This window comes from Chelon labrosus (genome assembly GCF_963514085.1).
Source record: "Chelon labrosus genome assembly, chromosome: 9".
NCBI lineage: Eukaryota > Metazoa > Chordata > Actinopteri > Mugiliformes > Mugilidae > Chelon > Chelon labrosus.
In genome coordinates, this window is record NC_140359.1 from 21798795 (window position 1) to 21814730 (window position 15936).

The following is a 15936-nucleotide window of genomic DNA, read 5'->3' on the forward strand; positions in this document are numbered from 1 at the left end:
AGTTAATAATTTGACCCCTTCATTAAATAGTGTATCTGGCTGTTTTAATCTCTCAGCTGCTTTCACTTCCTAACGTATTAGTAGCGTTTTAGGCCCGAGGTTGTGGTAATTACGAGCCACGATTCAGTCCCTGAAGGCAGCGTTTAACGGATCATGTGATCAAACGTGACTTTTTTCTTTTTTTTGTTTAATCTTTATTCGTCAACTGGAAATACAGGAACAGAGAACAATGAGCTAGTTAAACAGAAACTATGAATAAAGAAAACATAAATATTATAAAATATAATGCAGATTTTAGAATAAATACAACAAATAAAAACATATGTTCAATTATAGTCCTTTAAATGTTTTTATATATTTTTTTTTTCATTTTTGAACTGGTCAATAATGGGGGTTTTCTTTTAAACCATTTGCATTTATGGATATAAAATGTTCCATATAAAATAATAGGATTTAAGAAGAAAATATGATTTCTGTTTCTAGTTTAAGAAGTTGCGTTTATGAGCAAGAAGCCAAACTTTCTTATGAAAACTAGATAAATGTAGAGGGAGTTTCTTTAGTTCAGACAATGACTGGATATATTAGAACCGTCACGAACTTTAGGATTTATAAAACACACACCGTACAGTTGTCATGAATAGTGACTCACTTAAAACTGGAAGTAAACCCGATGCTCCATGTTGCTGAAGAGGGTAGATCCCTTTTGGAGCCAGTTTCCGCTTTTACTTTTTCTTCTTCCTTACATTTCACGTTTAGTGTTACAACTCTTTCCTGTCATATGATGCAACAAACTGTGACTAAACTAGATTAAAGATTAAAAATGTAATTTTCTGCATAAACTGCACACGTGGTCAAGTCAGAGACAAGAAGTTATAGGCTCACCTCTCCTGCATGCCAATATGTGGCACAACATGTTCTCATAAGCCATGCACTCACACCATTACTTGTAATAAGAAGCACATATTATATACCTTTAAGGTTCATTCTGATTATGTGGTTATATTGCATTGAGTTTTAAAGTCACACGGGGCTGCCCTTTGTATTTGTGCATTTTATCAGTGTGTGTATTTCCTACATGTAGTCTGTTGTTATACTTGTCCGTAATTAGAAAACACACGCCGTTTTAAATATCTAAAATATCAAAAGAGATTAGCAAAACCCCAAAACCACTGTGCGAAATGAATTGTAAGAAGGGATTTTGTATTTTGTTTGGATAATGATCAGATGCGTCCTCCTTAAACGCGTCTTCACTGGTCGTCGGAACTTCAAGTACTCGACCAAACCACGGTGAATATGACGGAAGTTTTACCTTTTTTTATTTCTAGATCAACATATGAAACTAATTCCTAGTTAACACTTTGATCACTTCATTAAATAAAGTATCTAGCTGTTTAATCTCTCAACTGCTTTCACTTGCAACGCCCTAGTCGCGTTTTAATCCCGAGATTCTCGTAATTACGAGCCACGTCGTTCCGTGAAGGCAGCGTCTGAGGGATCATGTGACCAAGTCGGAGCTCGTATAAGGAAAGAATCAGGGTCTCCTTCTGTCAACTGTCTCTTTCACCCTGAATACGTCGGAGGAAGAGGAGCGAAATGTGCACTAGGTGAGATTATTATAAATATTGTTGTTATTATTATTATTTTTAAACCGCTGGTTTGATTTTGCTTCAACCGTTTGCTAACGTGCAGCTTGCAGCACTGAATGAATAATAAAAACACCCAAGAGCCTTAAGCGTTTGTTTTTGTTTTATTGGGCTACTTTCCGTGCAGTTGTTAAACGTAAAGATGCATCTGATGTTATTTATCTAAATCCTTTGCACGTTTATTCATCCATTCTTAAAAGTGGAATACAATCTGATTGCTCCATGTTGCTCAAGAAGGTGATTCATATTTCAGTCAGTTTCAACTTTTCCCCTTTTTATTATTTTTTCCCTACGTTTCACTTTCAGTGTTGCAACACTCCCTGGTCATATGATACCAGAACTATGTGACGGATCTGAAACTATAAACTAGCTAGATTAAAACGATAATCTTCTGCACAAATTGCACAGAGGCAGAGACAAGAAGTTAAAACTCCTGTCTCCTGCACGGATTCACCTGTGACTCTTTACCTGCTCAAAGGTCTTAGTTGTTTTCTTCACACTTTGACCCATTCTCTTATCATTCATTAAATTGCACGGTTTGACTTGGCTGCATCACTTTGAGGGAGATATCTTTTCCAGCTTTGCAGCTTTTGATTTTGGAGTCTCTCTCTCTCTTTGTGCAGCGTCCAGCCCGTCAAGTGGACCACTGACCTCAAAGACCAGAAGTGAGTATCGGGAGGAGGAATCCTGCACTTTCTCTTTAGTTTTCTTACCTGATTTGGATGATTGATGATGGATTGTGTTCTCTCTTAGTTTTGATGGCATCGTCTTGGTGACCCAGAGCCATGACACCCTGCCCCCTGAGCTCGAGTGCCTGAAAAACCCGCTGAAGGACTACAGCTCTGTGAGTGCCTCCTCCTCTTCCTCAACCACCTGCAGACAAGCAGAACATTTTCTCACCGGCTCTTTCACACCCATATTATAATACACTCGCACCATTGCTTGTAATAAAACGCACATATACCTTTAAGATTGCTACCTGTAGTTTTAACTAGTGAGAAATAATGTTTTATTGTTTTATTTAAAGAATATCCCACCTCCTCTGGCCTTTACTGCCTGAAGTGAAAGTAAAATCACACGGTCTGTGAGCACAAAGTATAAACTGATAATTGGATGCAAATTACAACGTATTTTAAATCCTGTTTTACTTGTACAGTGACCTTGGGTGTTTTGAAAGGCGCCTATGAATAAAATGTATGGTTGCTATTATTATTACATTCAGCACACCTGCCACAACAGCACGTACTTATCATCCATCGCATGCTTTCACTTTACCACACCTATAAATCTGAATCGCAGAGAACTGGATCTGGAGCTTTGCCTTATTGTGCAAGTGAAGAGATTATTTTGAGAAGTGGGGAATAAGGCCATGGATTGATCGCGTACCTCACAAGCGTGCAGACTTGTCTTCCTTTAAATGAAGATACGTCTGTGAAGTTTTTCCTCTGTGTACTGTAGTGACGCTGTTTTACTGTGGTGGTGGATGTAGGTGGACAGCAGTCTGGGGGAGGAGGTGGTGATCCTCAAGGTCCCTGATCTCCCTGGTCACCGGCTGGTGTTTGCCTCCACGGGCCCTGTCAACCGCGACTACGACGACGTCAGGCGCTTCAGTGATGCGGCCGTCAACGGCATCAAGCGGTCAGTGGATGTTTGCTTATTCCTTTCTTTTAGTGATGTGGCTGGTTTACTTCTAGACTTAGTTGCATCAATGCGTTTGTCGTTCCAGGGCCTTGAAAGCCGGCATGAAGCGCCCGCTGCTGGTGTGCCCTTCACACAAGGACTATAAGACCAGCACCTTGGTGGCCGCCCTGGGGGCCCTCCATGCTCTCTACATGGTGAGAAAGGAAACTTTTTTTTTTATATGTGGGAAAGATAAACGGCTTCTTCTTATTCAAGGTGAACAGTCTGTTCACACTTGCTGCCAAATGTGTCCAGGAGGACTGGACGATAAGTGGACCGTTTTGGCAGAGAGTTCCGCTGACTAAGCATACGTTAACTGTCAGGAGATGTGCTACGTAGCTGCTGTATAGTGTCTTAGAAAATGTTGCATTGACGTAGCTCATGATTATATTTTAGGAAATGCAGGATCTAGCTTTTCTGGATTGGTGTGTTTGACATATTTAGTTGGATCATTTGTCCCCGAGTCCATTTAATATTGTTGAAGCTGAAGTCTACATATGTTAAAAGATGTGTTCTGTCTTTCCCCAAAAGCCAATTGAAGTGAGAGAGGGGAACAAAAAGGACGACCACAAGGTGTGTGTCCTGGGGCTGTGGGCAACAAAAGACGCTGACGGAAAGAAGCTGGTGGATCTGGCTAACGCTCTGGAGAGTGGGAGGTGAGTGAGACAGACACTTCACCTCATCCCCCTGCTAAGATTTCCCAGGTTGTGTTGTTGGCTCACTCACCAGCTGCCTTCGTGTCCCCTCCTCAGAGTGGCGTGCCGTGACATCGGCGGCTCAGACCCCGAGCGTATGGCCGCTCCCCGTGTGGCCGAGTACGTCCAGGAGCTCTTCAAGGACACCATGGTGACGGTAAGGAGGAAAGCGCTAACGGAACCACAGGAGCATCTAGACATTTAGAAGCCATCTCGGTCACGGTCCAGGACGACCTGTTGGCAGTTCTTCTGTGGCATTTTCTCGCTTCAAACTTTAAAAGAAATGTTTATTCACCTCAAGGTGGAGGTGGTGAGCGACCTGAAGACTCTGGAGAAGGAGTATCCCTGTCTGGCTGCAGTCAACCGCTGTGCCAACAGTAAGACTACATATTTTGTATTTATCACTAATTAATTATTTTTTTTTTTTTCTTCGTATAAAGATGTATACATACACGCTCATTACCTCATCTGCCTACAGGTGTACCTCGCCACCAAGCCAGAGTCATCAAGCTGAAGTACTGTGGAGAGGAACCGATCCAGAAGACGCTCATGTTGGTGGGAAAGGTGAGACCAGATTCCCAGATGTCTGATTTATATATACACATAACAAAATACTGGCGGAAATTTGAGGAAATTTAAGTAGTATTATATGACTTAAGGAACAGAGGTGCGTGCTGTGTCTGTACCGTATGTTTGTGGTGTTTCCAGGGCATCACCTACGACACCGGCGGAGCAGACATCAAGGCTGGTGGCGTCATGGCTGGGATGCACAGGGACAAGTGTGGAGCTGCTGCTGTGGCTGGCTTCTTCAAGGTAGTTGACCCCCCCACTCTGCAACGTAAAAAAATAAATATTACCAGAACTAACTCCCCTCTTGCTCTTTAGATTTTGGCAATGCTGAAGCCAAAACATCTGAAGGTTGTTGGCACTATGGCCATGGTGAGGAACAGCGTGGGCGCAGGTCAGTGTGGTACATTTCCGTCACACGTGTCGCTTATGTTTCTCTGCATGTGATGCGTCTCTGCTCACTGCGTTTGTTATTCTCAGACTGCTACGTGGCCGATGAGCTGGTGGTTTCCCGTGCGGGTCGTCGGGTGAGAGTGGGAAACACTGACGCTGAGGGACGCATGGTGATGGTCGACCTGCTCTGTGAGATGAAGGAACAGGTCAGAACATCTCGATGAATCACCCTAATTCGCCTCTGGTTTCATAGCTTCTCTGTGTAAACATGTGGTTTGTCTCTGCAGGCGCTCCGTGAGGTTTCTCCTCAGCTGTTCACTATCGCTACCCTGACTGGTCACGCCATCAGAGCCATGGGACCCAACTACTCTGTGAGTGCTGCTGAAACGCAGGCAAACCTTAAACATGCTCACGTGTCATTTTAGTCCAGAGTTGAGTTTGAAACTTGTTGTCGCAGATCATCATGGACAACGGGCCGGCCCATCGCAACGAGAATGCGGCTCAGTGGCAGAAAGGTGAGAAAACGGTGGAAATAAATGTGATTGTAAAAGAACTTTCTGACTTTAGAACAGCAGCTTGACTAAGAAGTTGTAGTGTAAAGACTTCTTACTTGGCTTTTCTAGAGCTTTCAACTCCAACTAAAGCCACTGACTACATCTAAACTCCACGGTGGAAACATATGGTGTCGAGATTTAACCGTACAGAGAAAGCTATAAAGCCTTCTAACCTTCCTTCATTAAAACCTTTGTGGGCAGGGGACGTTCAGGCTACAATATAATGATAAGCCGATTCACATTTCCCTTTCACTGCAGTCTTAGATTTTATGTTTCTATGAATGTAATTCCATGGATTGTCCAGCAGATGTCGCTATTTTTTCCCTGACTCAAATGGAAAAACACTTTCCAGCACATTGCTTCATGGTTGTCCAGTCCTTCCAACAAAAAACTTAACACGTGGTCTTCGTCCTCTCTCATGTAGCTGGAGATGTGTTGGGCGATGTGTTCGAGGTGTCCACTATCAGACGAGACGACTACGAGTTCCACAAGGGGCCGTCTGAGTACGAGGACATTCTGCAGTGCAACAACCTGCCGTCCTCTGCCACGCCCCGAGGGCATCAGACCCCTGCAGCTTTCCTCATCATGGCCTCAGGGCTCGACGAGGTGCTCACGCGTCGTCAGAATCAGTTGTTGTTGTTGTTGTTGTTGTTTAATTGCTGAACACAAATTAATCTGTATTATTTTCTACCACAGTACGGTGTGGATTCTGCAAAGCCTCTGCCGTACTCCCACATTGACATCGCTGGATCCAGCGGTCCTTTCCCCGGTGTCCCAACTGGAGCCCCCATCGTCGCCATGGCAACCAAATACGTCCTGTCCGACAGTCTCTAAGCAGAAAAGCATAAAAAAAAAAAAAATTACCAGTGTCTTGTACTCAAACCCTGCAGAAATGTGTAACCGTCCAAATATAAATGGAAAATCTCACAACATGTAACATTCCTTAAACCATCAGACTGTTTTTCTCCAAGACTGTTCTCCCTCTCTCTTCCTTCTTCAAATATGAATCACGTGTCAAACGACCCTGTTAAGTGGCCTGAATCTGTAAACTCCCAGGGGCTAAAACGGCCTCATGAAAATGAAAACATCTTTTTCTATGTGTGTCTGTGTGTGTGCAGCAGACCAGGTGGGATGTGGATGTGTGACTTAAGATGCTGTGTGCCAGTCGAGACAAAGACTAGATCAATAAAAAAAAAAAGATGTTTTTATGATGCTTGTGTTTTTGCGTGTAACTTTATTTTCCCACTGAATTATTAGACTGGAAAAAAAGGAAGTAGAAAAAAAAAAATCCTTTATCATTTTAGGATTTTTCTGTTAAATGTTGAAAAAAATGGCTGAAAATAAACAAGTCTGTATAATTATTGATTTTACAAACCAAATATCAGAGGGACATATGGTACATTTTACGCTGTATAGTTGACAGTTTATCTGACATATTCATACATTTCTTTTATGAAATGCTACATTTTTTGTTGAATATAAAATGCTCTTTAAGATGGTGACAACTGGATTCCACCTTGGCGTAAATTCAAGACATTTAAAGACTTGTATTCAACATATTAATGCTTATGATGATTTCAAGATCTATGATCGTGGTTCAGCAGTAGAAGCATCCTGACAGCTTTGGCTCCAGAGTCTCTAATCAGATGCATCAGTCTGGGTTTCCACCTCTGCCTTTCAGATTGGTTGTAATATTATATTAAATCAGTTTATTCAATGCTTTCTGACATACACCTTTCAAACACATTATCAGTGACACCTATCAGTGCATTTAAATAGAACAGCTTTGCCATAAATTCTGCTTTTATGAATGGCTTGTGCTTTCTCAGTCCTGTTGACATTGTTAGGAAAGTGATCTTTGTGTCGATTGGTGGGGAGACTTTTATTATTATCATTATTATTGAAACATGGACATATCGTGTATCGTTTATATTTTATCTGGAGTATATCCAGCAGTCACATAAATGCTATAGGGTAAAAAGTAAAAAAAATTAACCTTTTGTTAATTGTTAATGTAAAAAAATAAATAAATAAAAAGGCATAATATGAAAATACTCAAGTAAAGTACATTAAAATAGTGTCAAAAATAATATATAGTGTTTTAATGAATTTGTATGGTTGTTCTCCATCGCTGTTTGATAATCTTAAAAGAAATATTTATCTAGTTTGTCCACAGTTTGTCCAGGATTGTCCTCTCCAACATGGTCGAAATCAAAGTCCACTCGGTTTGAGCGGCAGCGCGGCAACAACGAGGAAACGGAAGTGACGCAATGACGCCGAGTCATTAAAACCAGACGTTAGCGCGGGCTTACAGCTCAAACGTTCCCTCCGCCGCCAGAGTTGCGAGTGTTTGCGTGCTGCTGCTCCTCCTGTGCTCGCCTACAACACACAAAGACTTAAGTTTCTCCCTCCTGTGTGGTGATAACTTCAGACTACAGCCTCTTATTCATCGACGGAGAGACGCTCGAGGTGACACACATCTCTTTTTTTTTCGACCTACGCACACGTTAAAAAAAAAACAACAACACAGCAACCATGTTTGAGGCTCGCCTGGTGCAGGGATCCATCCTGAAGAAGGTGCTGGAGGCTCTGAAGGACCTGATCACAGAAGCCTGCTGGGATGTCAGCTCGTCCGGCATCTCCCTCCAGAGCATGGACTCGTCTCACGTCTCGCTGGTGCAGCTCACCCTGCGGCACGACGGCTTCGACTCGTACCGCTGCGACAGAAACCTCGCCATGGGAGTCAACCTCACCAGGTAAAGCATATTACAAAAAAAACTCTGTACCCAGAAACATCTGATGTTCTCTTTTTAGTCGTAAAGCTTACTGACTTGCAGAGAAACGGAGTATTTGCTGAGTAACGTTGCTAGTTTGACAGGTCAAGTTGCTGAAGTTTGTTCGCTGCAAAAGTTATAGTTAAAATATTAAATGCGTTTCACATCAGAACTTAGGTTAAAGCCTTCACATCGTATTAACTTCACACTCTGTTTAAAATTCATGTCGGTATGTTATAAAAGCTTTGCTCTGTGTTATATGATGCTGACAAAGAGGTGGCCATCTTGGCGGATTTGCCCGGGCATGTCTCTCTCTCTCTGTCTCTTAACTCTTTGCCGACAGCTCTCAAAAGAGCGGTTTCTACTGTCGGCATATACCCCGCAGACAGTTTAAATACTTATTTAATATTTGACGCGTTTTAAAAGACACGGGTCGCCTTTGTGACTACGTAGCGACGTCATTTAAGCGCCAAATTCTATGCGGGGAGGGTTGGCGGGAATTCCTGTTTAACCCGGGAACTTCCACTTCCGCTTGAGCGTCACAGCCTTCAGGCTTCATTACGTCCCACCATTGTGCCAACGTTTTATATCCATCAAATGTTTGATTCGTGTATAGAATGAATAGTTGATATTAATATATTAATATTAATTGCGTTTAATCCATTAGAAAGTTTATTTAGTTTGCAATCGATGAATTATATAGTCCATAAATCGTTCAGACTTTATTTTTCACTTTTCAAAAAAAATGAGAATTGTAAATTTAAAACTCTTACTTATTTATAACTCTAATTTCTCTCTCATCCAGTATGTCTAAGATCCTGAAGTGTGCAGGAAACGAGGACATCATCACCCTCAGAGCAGAAGACAATGCAGACACACTCGCCCTTGTGTTCGAGACCCTCAGTAAGTTGTAAACGTGTTGAATAAAGTTGCTGTTTAGCCGTGTCTCTTTAGCCTCCGTGACTTACTCACCACCTCCTGTGATTCTTGCAGACCAGGAGAAAGTCTCAGATTATGAGATGAAGCTGATGGACCTGGATGTGGAGCAGCTTGGTATTCCAGTAAGTACTCTTTTCTTCGTCCTTTGTCCTTTTTTTCTCCTCTCCTGCACACTGTTCCTGACCTTTCCCCGTCTGTCCCCTGCAGGAACAAGAGTACAGCTGTGTGGTGAAGATGCCCTCTGGGGAGTTTGCTCGTATCTGCCGTGACCTGTCCCAGATCGGTGACGCCGTCATGATCTCCTGCGCCAAGGACGGGGTCAAGTTCTCCGCCTCAGGAGAGCTGGGCACAGGAAACGTCAAGCTGTCCCAGACCAGCAACGTTGACAAAGAGGACGAGGCTGTAAGTAAAGATTTGGTTAAAACCAAAACATAACAAAACCATAACAATACAGCGTAGTATTGACCTGACAAGGCTGTTTTTCATCTAAGAGATGGTTTGCGTACCTGAGAGTACTGACATGTTTCTGTTCTAAGTGGAAACATTTAGTCTTGAGTGTCTCATTCACAAATATTGATTTTAGGCGGTAGCTCAGATGATACCTGCAGTATCAGGACATCAGCAAGCAAGTCAGATTTTATTTAGACTCGGCTGTTCCACCTGTGTGCATAATGTTTTTAGGTTTCTTGTGATTGCATATGTTAAATTCTTTTCCTCCACTTTCGTTTTTTTAAGGTTACGATTGAGATGAATGAACCCGTCCAGCTCATCTTTGCCCTCAACTACCTGAACTTCTTCACCAAGGCCACTCCCCTGTCAAAGACCGTCACCCTCAGTATGTCTGCTGATATCCCCCTCGGTAAGTGCCATCCGTCTTCGATGACTGCCAGTAAGACCTTAATTTCATCTGCTGTGGCCCACATGTGACTGATTTATAATTTTTTTTATTATTTTCTTCCCGCAGTGGTGGAGTACAAGATTGCTGATATGGGACACGTCAAATACTACTTGGCACCGAAGATCGATGAGGAGGCTTCCTAAGTAGTTTCTAACAGACCAAAAGGGGAGAATAGAGAAGATGGATGACTGTGACTCATCCTGAGTGATTAAAGGACTGAAGTGATCTCGGGGTGGAGCAGTTGATGGTTTGATCTCTCCCCTTTGTAATGAGGGATTCATAGAAGGCGTATTGTCTACTTCTACAAGCAGCCAGCTGCGAGTGTGTGTGAAGGGTGCCATCTGTTCATGTGATGACGTTTCAGCTGGACTCGCTCCAGGCATTCCTCCTCCCCCCAGTGTAAATTTCAGCACTTGTTCACTCTTAACTTTTGAGTCTCTCTCTATTTTTTTTACCAGTTTTGGGCAAGGCAAGATTAAAGTATCAGACACATGGCTTTTTTTGTAGATAACGCATTTTGTAAATACTTTCTGTGGTTCCGCACTGTCAGTCAACCCCAAATGTTTTTGTATTCATTGATTCAGTCCAAAATAAATGATTCAAGTTGTTTAGAGTTGTTTTGTGTTTCAGATGTGTATGTGGTTATATTTTACAGAAATAAATCCATCATAGTTCATGTACCCACATTGCTTCATATGAAAATTGGCCAGAACTGAACACATTAAGTGCAGTAGTTACTAGGTGTACATGCAATCAATTGGCACAACAAGGGTCAACAACTTGAGTTTTTTTTGAGAGGCATGAGCTTTGAGTTTAAATTTAGCTTCATCAAAACAAACTAAATGTATTCATCTGGAAGAGACCACATACATGCAAGCTGTAATAAAATATATTCCACATATTAAAAAAACTGCAAGTTGGCAGTGCTCTGAACTTTCTTCTCAGTGTTGTGTTTTACTGGCTAATTAGTGTCACTACTGGCCTTAAATCCTACCAGGATAAGAGAATAGATTGCATTTATTTTAATATGAGGATAAAGTAGTGTTAACTCAAGAGTACACTAAAGTTCACAAGAGGCCCAAAAATAATTGTCCCACTTGGGATTCTTTTAAACTATGGAGTTACTGATTAAATAAAACGGCTTAAGGAATTCTTGTGGCAAGCAAATCTAATTAGACTTACTGATCAAATGTGTTAACCATGTTCAAAATGCCATCAAAGTCTGTGATACAATTTAACTTATATTGCAAAATATTTCATTTGAATACTAGCAAAACTATTTTAGGAAGCTTTGGTGTAATTTACTAACCACAGGAAACCACTAGATGGGGCTCTTTTACTACTTTTGGTTTTGTTTCAGTGGTAAAACTATGACTTCCTTTCACCTCCAGAACGTGTCAAAGTTGTAATTTATTATATACACATTTTCTCTTAATTTACTTTTTGCAGTTTTCAGACTAATTTAATGTAGGTTTATTCATTTCTCAAGTTCCCCAGAATATGGGAGCTGCTCAGATCCATCAGATAATCTGTTTTGTGATTGTGACCTCACTGTTTTTCAGTTCAACCAAATAAGAGGGATTTTGAGTTCTGGCTCAGCTTCAGAGAAATTACATCACAACTCATTATAGTTATTAGAGCGAGGCACATTCACAGCTCCTGGTTTCCTGTCTTCATGCAGGTCAGTGAGCAAACTGTATAATCTGCTGAATATTCAGAGAAATCTCTTAACATGCATCCACAAGAGACACAAGTCTGTCTGTCTGTCTGTAGGGTCTGGCTAGTATTTACTGTACTGGAGAGCATAAAGTGCAGTATAGACTCAGACAGTTTTAATCCTCACAAAGGTCTTAGGCTGGCAGGAACATCTGGTACTAGACTCCACTATGTTCCTTTCCATTTTATAGCATTTCGTTAAAACATGACCGGAAACAATCTGATTGAAACTTAATCTTTCTGAGGAGAATGGTCTGAAAAGCAGACGAGGAAACTGATGATCTCGTGTCTGTACGAAAATGTAAATGTTAAAATACCAGCTACAGACAGCTGCCGTTTAGTGTGGAGTTAATTACGAGCTGTGATTTTAGATGCAAATCACTCAGTAGTTGTTGTTGCAGCTCTTTGTTCCATTTTTGAATTAAAGCAATTTGGGGTTTTGGTTTGTGCTCATTTTCTATTCCGCATTTGTTTGCGTTTTTGTTTTTTTCATTTGGAGGACAAATATAACCATGAGTGTGGTTATTTTAGAATAGCATGCACAGAACAGATTAAGGCTGTACAGATTTATCATTGTTTAGTTAACTTAATCTATCATAAAACAGACTAACTTATGATTTAGTTATCCTTGAATTCAGAGTCTAAGGATTAAGACTGTAAGATGCATTTTAGTTTAGCTATCTTAGCCTAGCATAAAAGAGACTGAAATTAGGGTCATAATTTAGTTGTCTTAATCTAGCATACAAATTGAACAGATTAAGGCTACGCTTTGTTTAGCGTTAGACTGGTCAAGATTTGTTGTAGTTTAGTTTGGTGGCATGAGAACAGGCTAAAATTAAGGCCATAGTTTAGTTATCTTATCCAAGCATACATATTGTAGTTAGTTTAGCATGCATGCTGCACAAAATTAAGACCATAGTTTGTTCATTTTAGCCTAGCATAGAGACTGTAGGGATTAAGCCGCTACTTTAGCTTAGTATACAGACTTGAGAAAACTGAAAAAGCAATTTTAGTTTACTTAGTGTAACAACATAGACTGGTCAAAGTTAAGTTTATTTAGCCTTGCTTAAAACAGGTTAAAATTAAGCAGATGATTTAATCTTATCCAAGCACTCAGGCTGTAGTTAGCTTAGTTTAGCATACACACGGTTCTCTAGTTCTGATGGGTTTGTTGACTTTTTCAGACAATTTGAAAGTAAAGTTGATTGATATATATTTTTAATGAAGTTTTCTTTATATTATATCCAAGGAAAAGGTTGATAATCCCAACATTTAATCTTTCCTATTTACCTGCGTTTTAGCTAGCTAAACTGTTAGCTTGGAAGCTTCTAGAGACCAACAGTTGCCATAGCAGCGCGGTTCTCACGATTAACGGCTGATGCTGCCAGTTGAACATCAAGCACCTTGAGTACACGTCTTCCCATGTCGTAACCATTGACTGTATATACTAGTCGTAACCATAGACAGTAAAAAGAACTGAGGCCATAACAGCTCCTTTAAAGTGAAGCCAAAGCATGTTTAGCTTCCTCTGGTGGGTGGCTGTAGTATCAACGTCTCCATGTTAGTGGATGGGACTTGGACCAAACTAAAACAATAAAGTAATTAAATTTATTTTTTTCAAAGATGGTTTCTGTCACTTTAAGTAGTTAATATAATTGTGATGTATGTTCAAGCGTCCATTTTTCTGAGTTTTATTTAGTTATTCGACGCTATGGAAACAGGATGTGACTTCACGATGGTGACAGCTGTGATTGACAGTCGCCATGACAACCACTCAACGATAGCGGTTCCGTTGGAAACGTCAACTGTCAACTAAATAAGCAGTAGTTTCGTGAACTGTGCTAACATACCCCAATGATCTGAGGGAAATTTGTATATTATTATTATTTTTTTTCGATAAATTAAACTTTTGTTTTAGTTCGATATTAAGTGAAGCCTCACTTTGCTCAGTGGGCGGAAGTGGAGACCATGGAGACCATGGAGACGCGTCGTCCATTTTTCTATGGGCGTAATGACACATATAAAGGTAATGATGTAGTTTATTTATCTTAGCTTACACACTTAGCATTATTGAAGTAGTAGTATTGAACTATAGCTTAGCTTAGTTTAGCTTAGACACATTGCGCAGACGTATTTTAGTTAACCCAGCCTTGCATATAGACTACAAAGCTAAGGCGATGTGTAATTAGCTTAGCCTAGCCTAGCCTAGACTAGCATGTAGACTGGAAACAGCCCTTAACTGCTCTATCTAAAGGTTTTAAAAGCCAGCACCAGTAAAAGCTCACTAATGTCCACCATAATCTTGTTTCTCTAATCAGTCATGTATTCTCTTTAGAGGTATGGATAGATTAAGCTAGGCACGCAAACATCATCACTTCACAGGTGAGTAGTATCAGTCATCTCATATTTGACTGCTAGGAAAGAACCAGAAGGCAGACGGTTTCCAAAATGTCAAACTTTAATAACTTTTTTTTGATCTGACCTTTTTTCATGCTGTCAATGTAAAACCTAGCTGTGGTCTTATCTGTGCAGGCAGAATAAAGGATAAAAGCAGCGTGAGATAGAGACAGCAGTGTATACACACAGAGCAGATTATAACCTCAGATTAACCTGCTGTCCCATGGCACATCCAAATTCATCTGTTTAAAGGGCTGAGCGTGCACCCAGCAGCAGGAAAAGAGGATTTAATTTTTTATGGATTTATTTGTGACAGACAAATGTTTCATAATTCCTAATACTACCTGTGTGTCTGTTTGAGTTGCCTTTTTGATCCGTACTGAAATGTTCCAGAGAAAGTACGATGTGTCCACTTGCAACTTTGGGCCTTGCCTGCTGGAGCTGCTGTTTCAGATTAAGAAGTTAATGTCTCCAGATGCACAGCAGAGAGAAAAGAGATGGGACTGTCATTTTAGGAAGTGGCCGATAAAGCAAAGTGACAGCGCAGCCATTTAAGCTGCCTCAGTATTTAATTAACCACTGCCATCTAGGTTGCAATTAATTACCTCCCGGAACAGAGCAAAGAGGGTTCACTTTGACTGGGGTCTCCACTTCTGAAATAGAGTTTCCAACTGCGACGCAAGACATTTTTCATAATAATGACACAGCTGTAGTGCTCAGATATACTTAGCAGTTAGAGCAGACTCCAACAAAATCAGGCCAGTCGGGCAATATGTCTTGGAGTCAAGGATACAGAGTCTGTCGAACTTTTCTATCACACTGACTTGATATTTCTGTACATCTTCCACGTGTTTATCTAACCCAAAAGGATTCTTTTTTTTATCTAATATTCAACATAAATAACAATTTATTAGATCAGCCATTCAAGCAGCAGAAGGCACAATCCAGAAAAGTAAAGTTTTGTAAGAACATGGATCAAGGTGGGTTAAGATATGCTTGACATAAGAGGACAAGACAAAAGAATAGTTCAAATATATGATTTTTTGGGGGGTGCACAAATTAATGTTGAAATTATGGTGAGGGCTTCTTCTGCAAAGTTTGTTCATGTTTGCTTCTATGCTAAATATTAGCATTGATCAGATAGATGAAATAAAGAGTATAGAGAGCAGCAAACATGCCAAATCACAACTGCAGATGTAGGCAGTAGAGGACAGGGCGTGTGGCAAACACATGTGTATAGACGAATCCGGCGAAACTACCGGAAGTAAGCGGGCGCCATAACTGAGCTGTTGCTGGGTAGCGTTGCACCAGTGCCTCCTATTGGTTTTATAATGTCGAGTGGGAAAACATGTTCCGTAAAAAAATTGTGTTAATGTTCTGTGAAAATCGGACAGGTCCTTTTAGAACTAGCTATGTGTTTATCATCTGGTAGAGTGGTGCATTATTTGACCAACCCATCCGGAGCTCAGATAATTTTGACCCTCTATCAGTGACCTGTAGTTGGCTTTTTGTTGATCATCGGATGCCAGGCGAAGGAGAAAATACTCTTGAATACCTTTAAAACAACAGAAGGGGCAGTAGTAACATTACTGTTACGTCTGTTGTTAACGTTTGATTTGCTTGACTGTGACTCTCACTCTGAGAACCAACAACGCTAGCAGTTAGCTGTACCTTACCCTT

The 15936-nt window shown here is 40.8% G+C and overlaps 2 protein-coding genes across 2 annotated transcripts; both read left to right on the forward strand.

Moving 5' to 3' along the window:
* The first annotated feature begins 1489 nt into the window (after positions 1 to 1489).
* On the forward strand, positions 1490 to 6735 carry LOC311492362 (putative aminopeptidase W07G4.4). Its single transcript, XM_084550623.1, has 16 exons — positions 1490 to 1604; positions 2267 to 2308; positions 2397 to 2487; positions 3133 to 3281; positions 3370 to 3478; positions 3855 to 3979; positions 4076 to 4175; positions 4320 to 4395; positions 4497 to 4582; positions 4727 to 4831; positions 4904 to 4979; positions 5066 to 5184; positions 5266 to 5349; positions 5436 to 5493; positions 5957 to 6138; positions 6229 to 6735. The coding sequence occupies exons 1-16, from the start codon at positions 1594 to 1596 to the stop codon at positions 6364 to 6366; spliced, it is 1551 nt and encodes a 516-aa protein (XP_084406749.1). The 5' UTR covers positions 1490 to 1593; the 3' UTR covers positions 6367 to 6735.
* Positions 6736 to 7837: 1102 nt separating this feature from the next.
* Positions 7838 to 10750, forward strand: pcna (proliferating cell nuclear antigen). Its single transcript, XM_084551900.1, has 6 exons — positions 7838 to 8288; positions 9112 to 9209; positions 9300 to 9367; positions 9453 to 9647; positions 9981 to 10104; positions 10210 to 10750. Exons 1-6 carry the CDS (start codon positions 8068 to 8070, stop codon positions 10284 to 10286), a joined length of 783 nt encoding a protein of 260 aa, XP_084408026.1. The 5' UTR covers positions 7838 to 8067; the 3' UTR covers positions 10287 to 10750.
* Positions 10751 to 15936: the final 5186 nt, after the last annotated feature.

Bases quoted from the DNA above. Each gene is read 5' to 3' on its own strand.
- pcna (XM_084551900.1), top strand. From the start codon at position 8,068: ATGTTTGAGGCTCGCCTGGTGCAGGGATCCATCCTGAAGAAGGTGCTG. The intron at 8,289-9,111 runs GTAAAGCATATT...TCTCTCATCCAG, and splicing joins ATGGGAGTCAACCTCACCAG to TATGTCTAAGATCCTGAAGT. The intron at 9,648-9,980 runs GTAAGTAAAGAT...CGTTTTTTTAAG, and splicing joins TTGACAAAGAGGACGAGGCT to GTTACGATTGAGATGAATGA.
- LOC311492362 (XM_084550623.1), top strand. The intron at 2,309-2,396 runs GTGAGTATCGGG...GTTCTCTCTTAG, and splicing joins ACTGACCTCAAAGACCAGAA to TTTTGATGGCATCGTCTTGG. The intron at 3,980-4,075 runs GTGAGTGAGACA...TCCCCTCCTCAG, and splicing joins AACGCTCTGGAGAGTGGGAG to AGTGGCGTGCCGTGACATCG.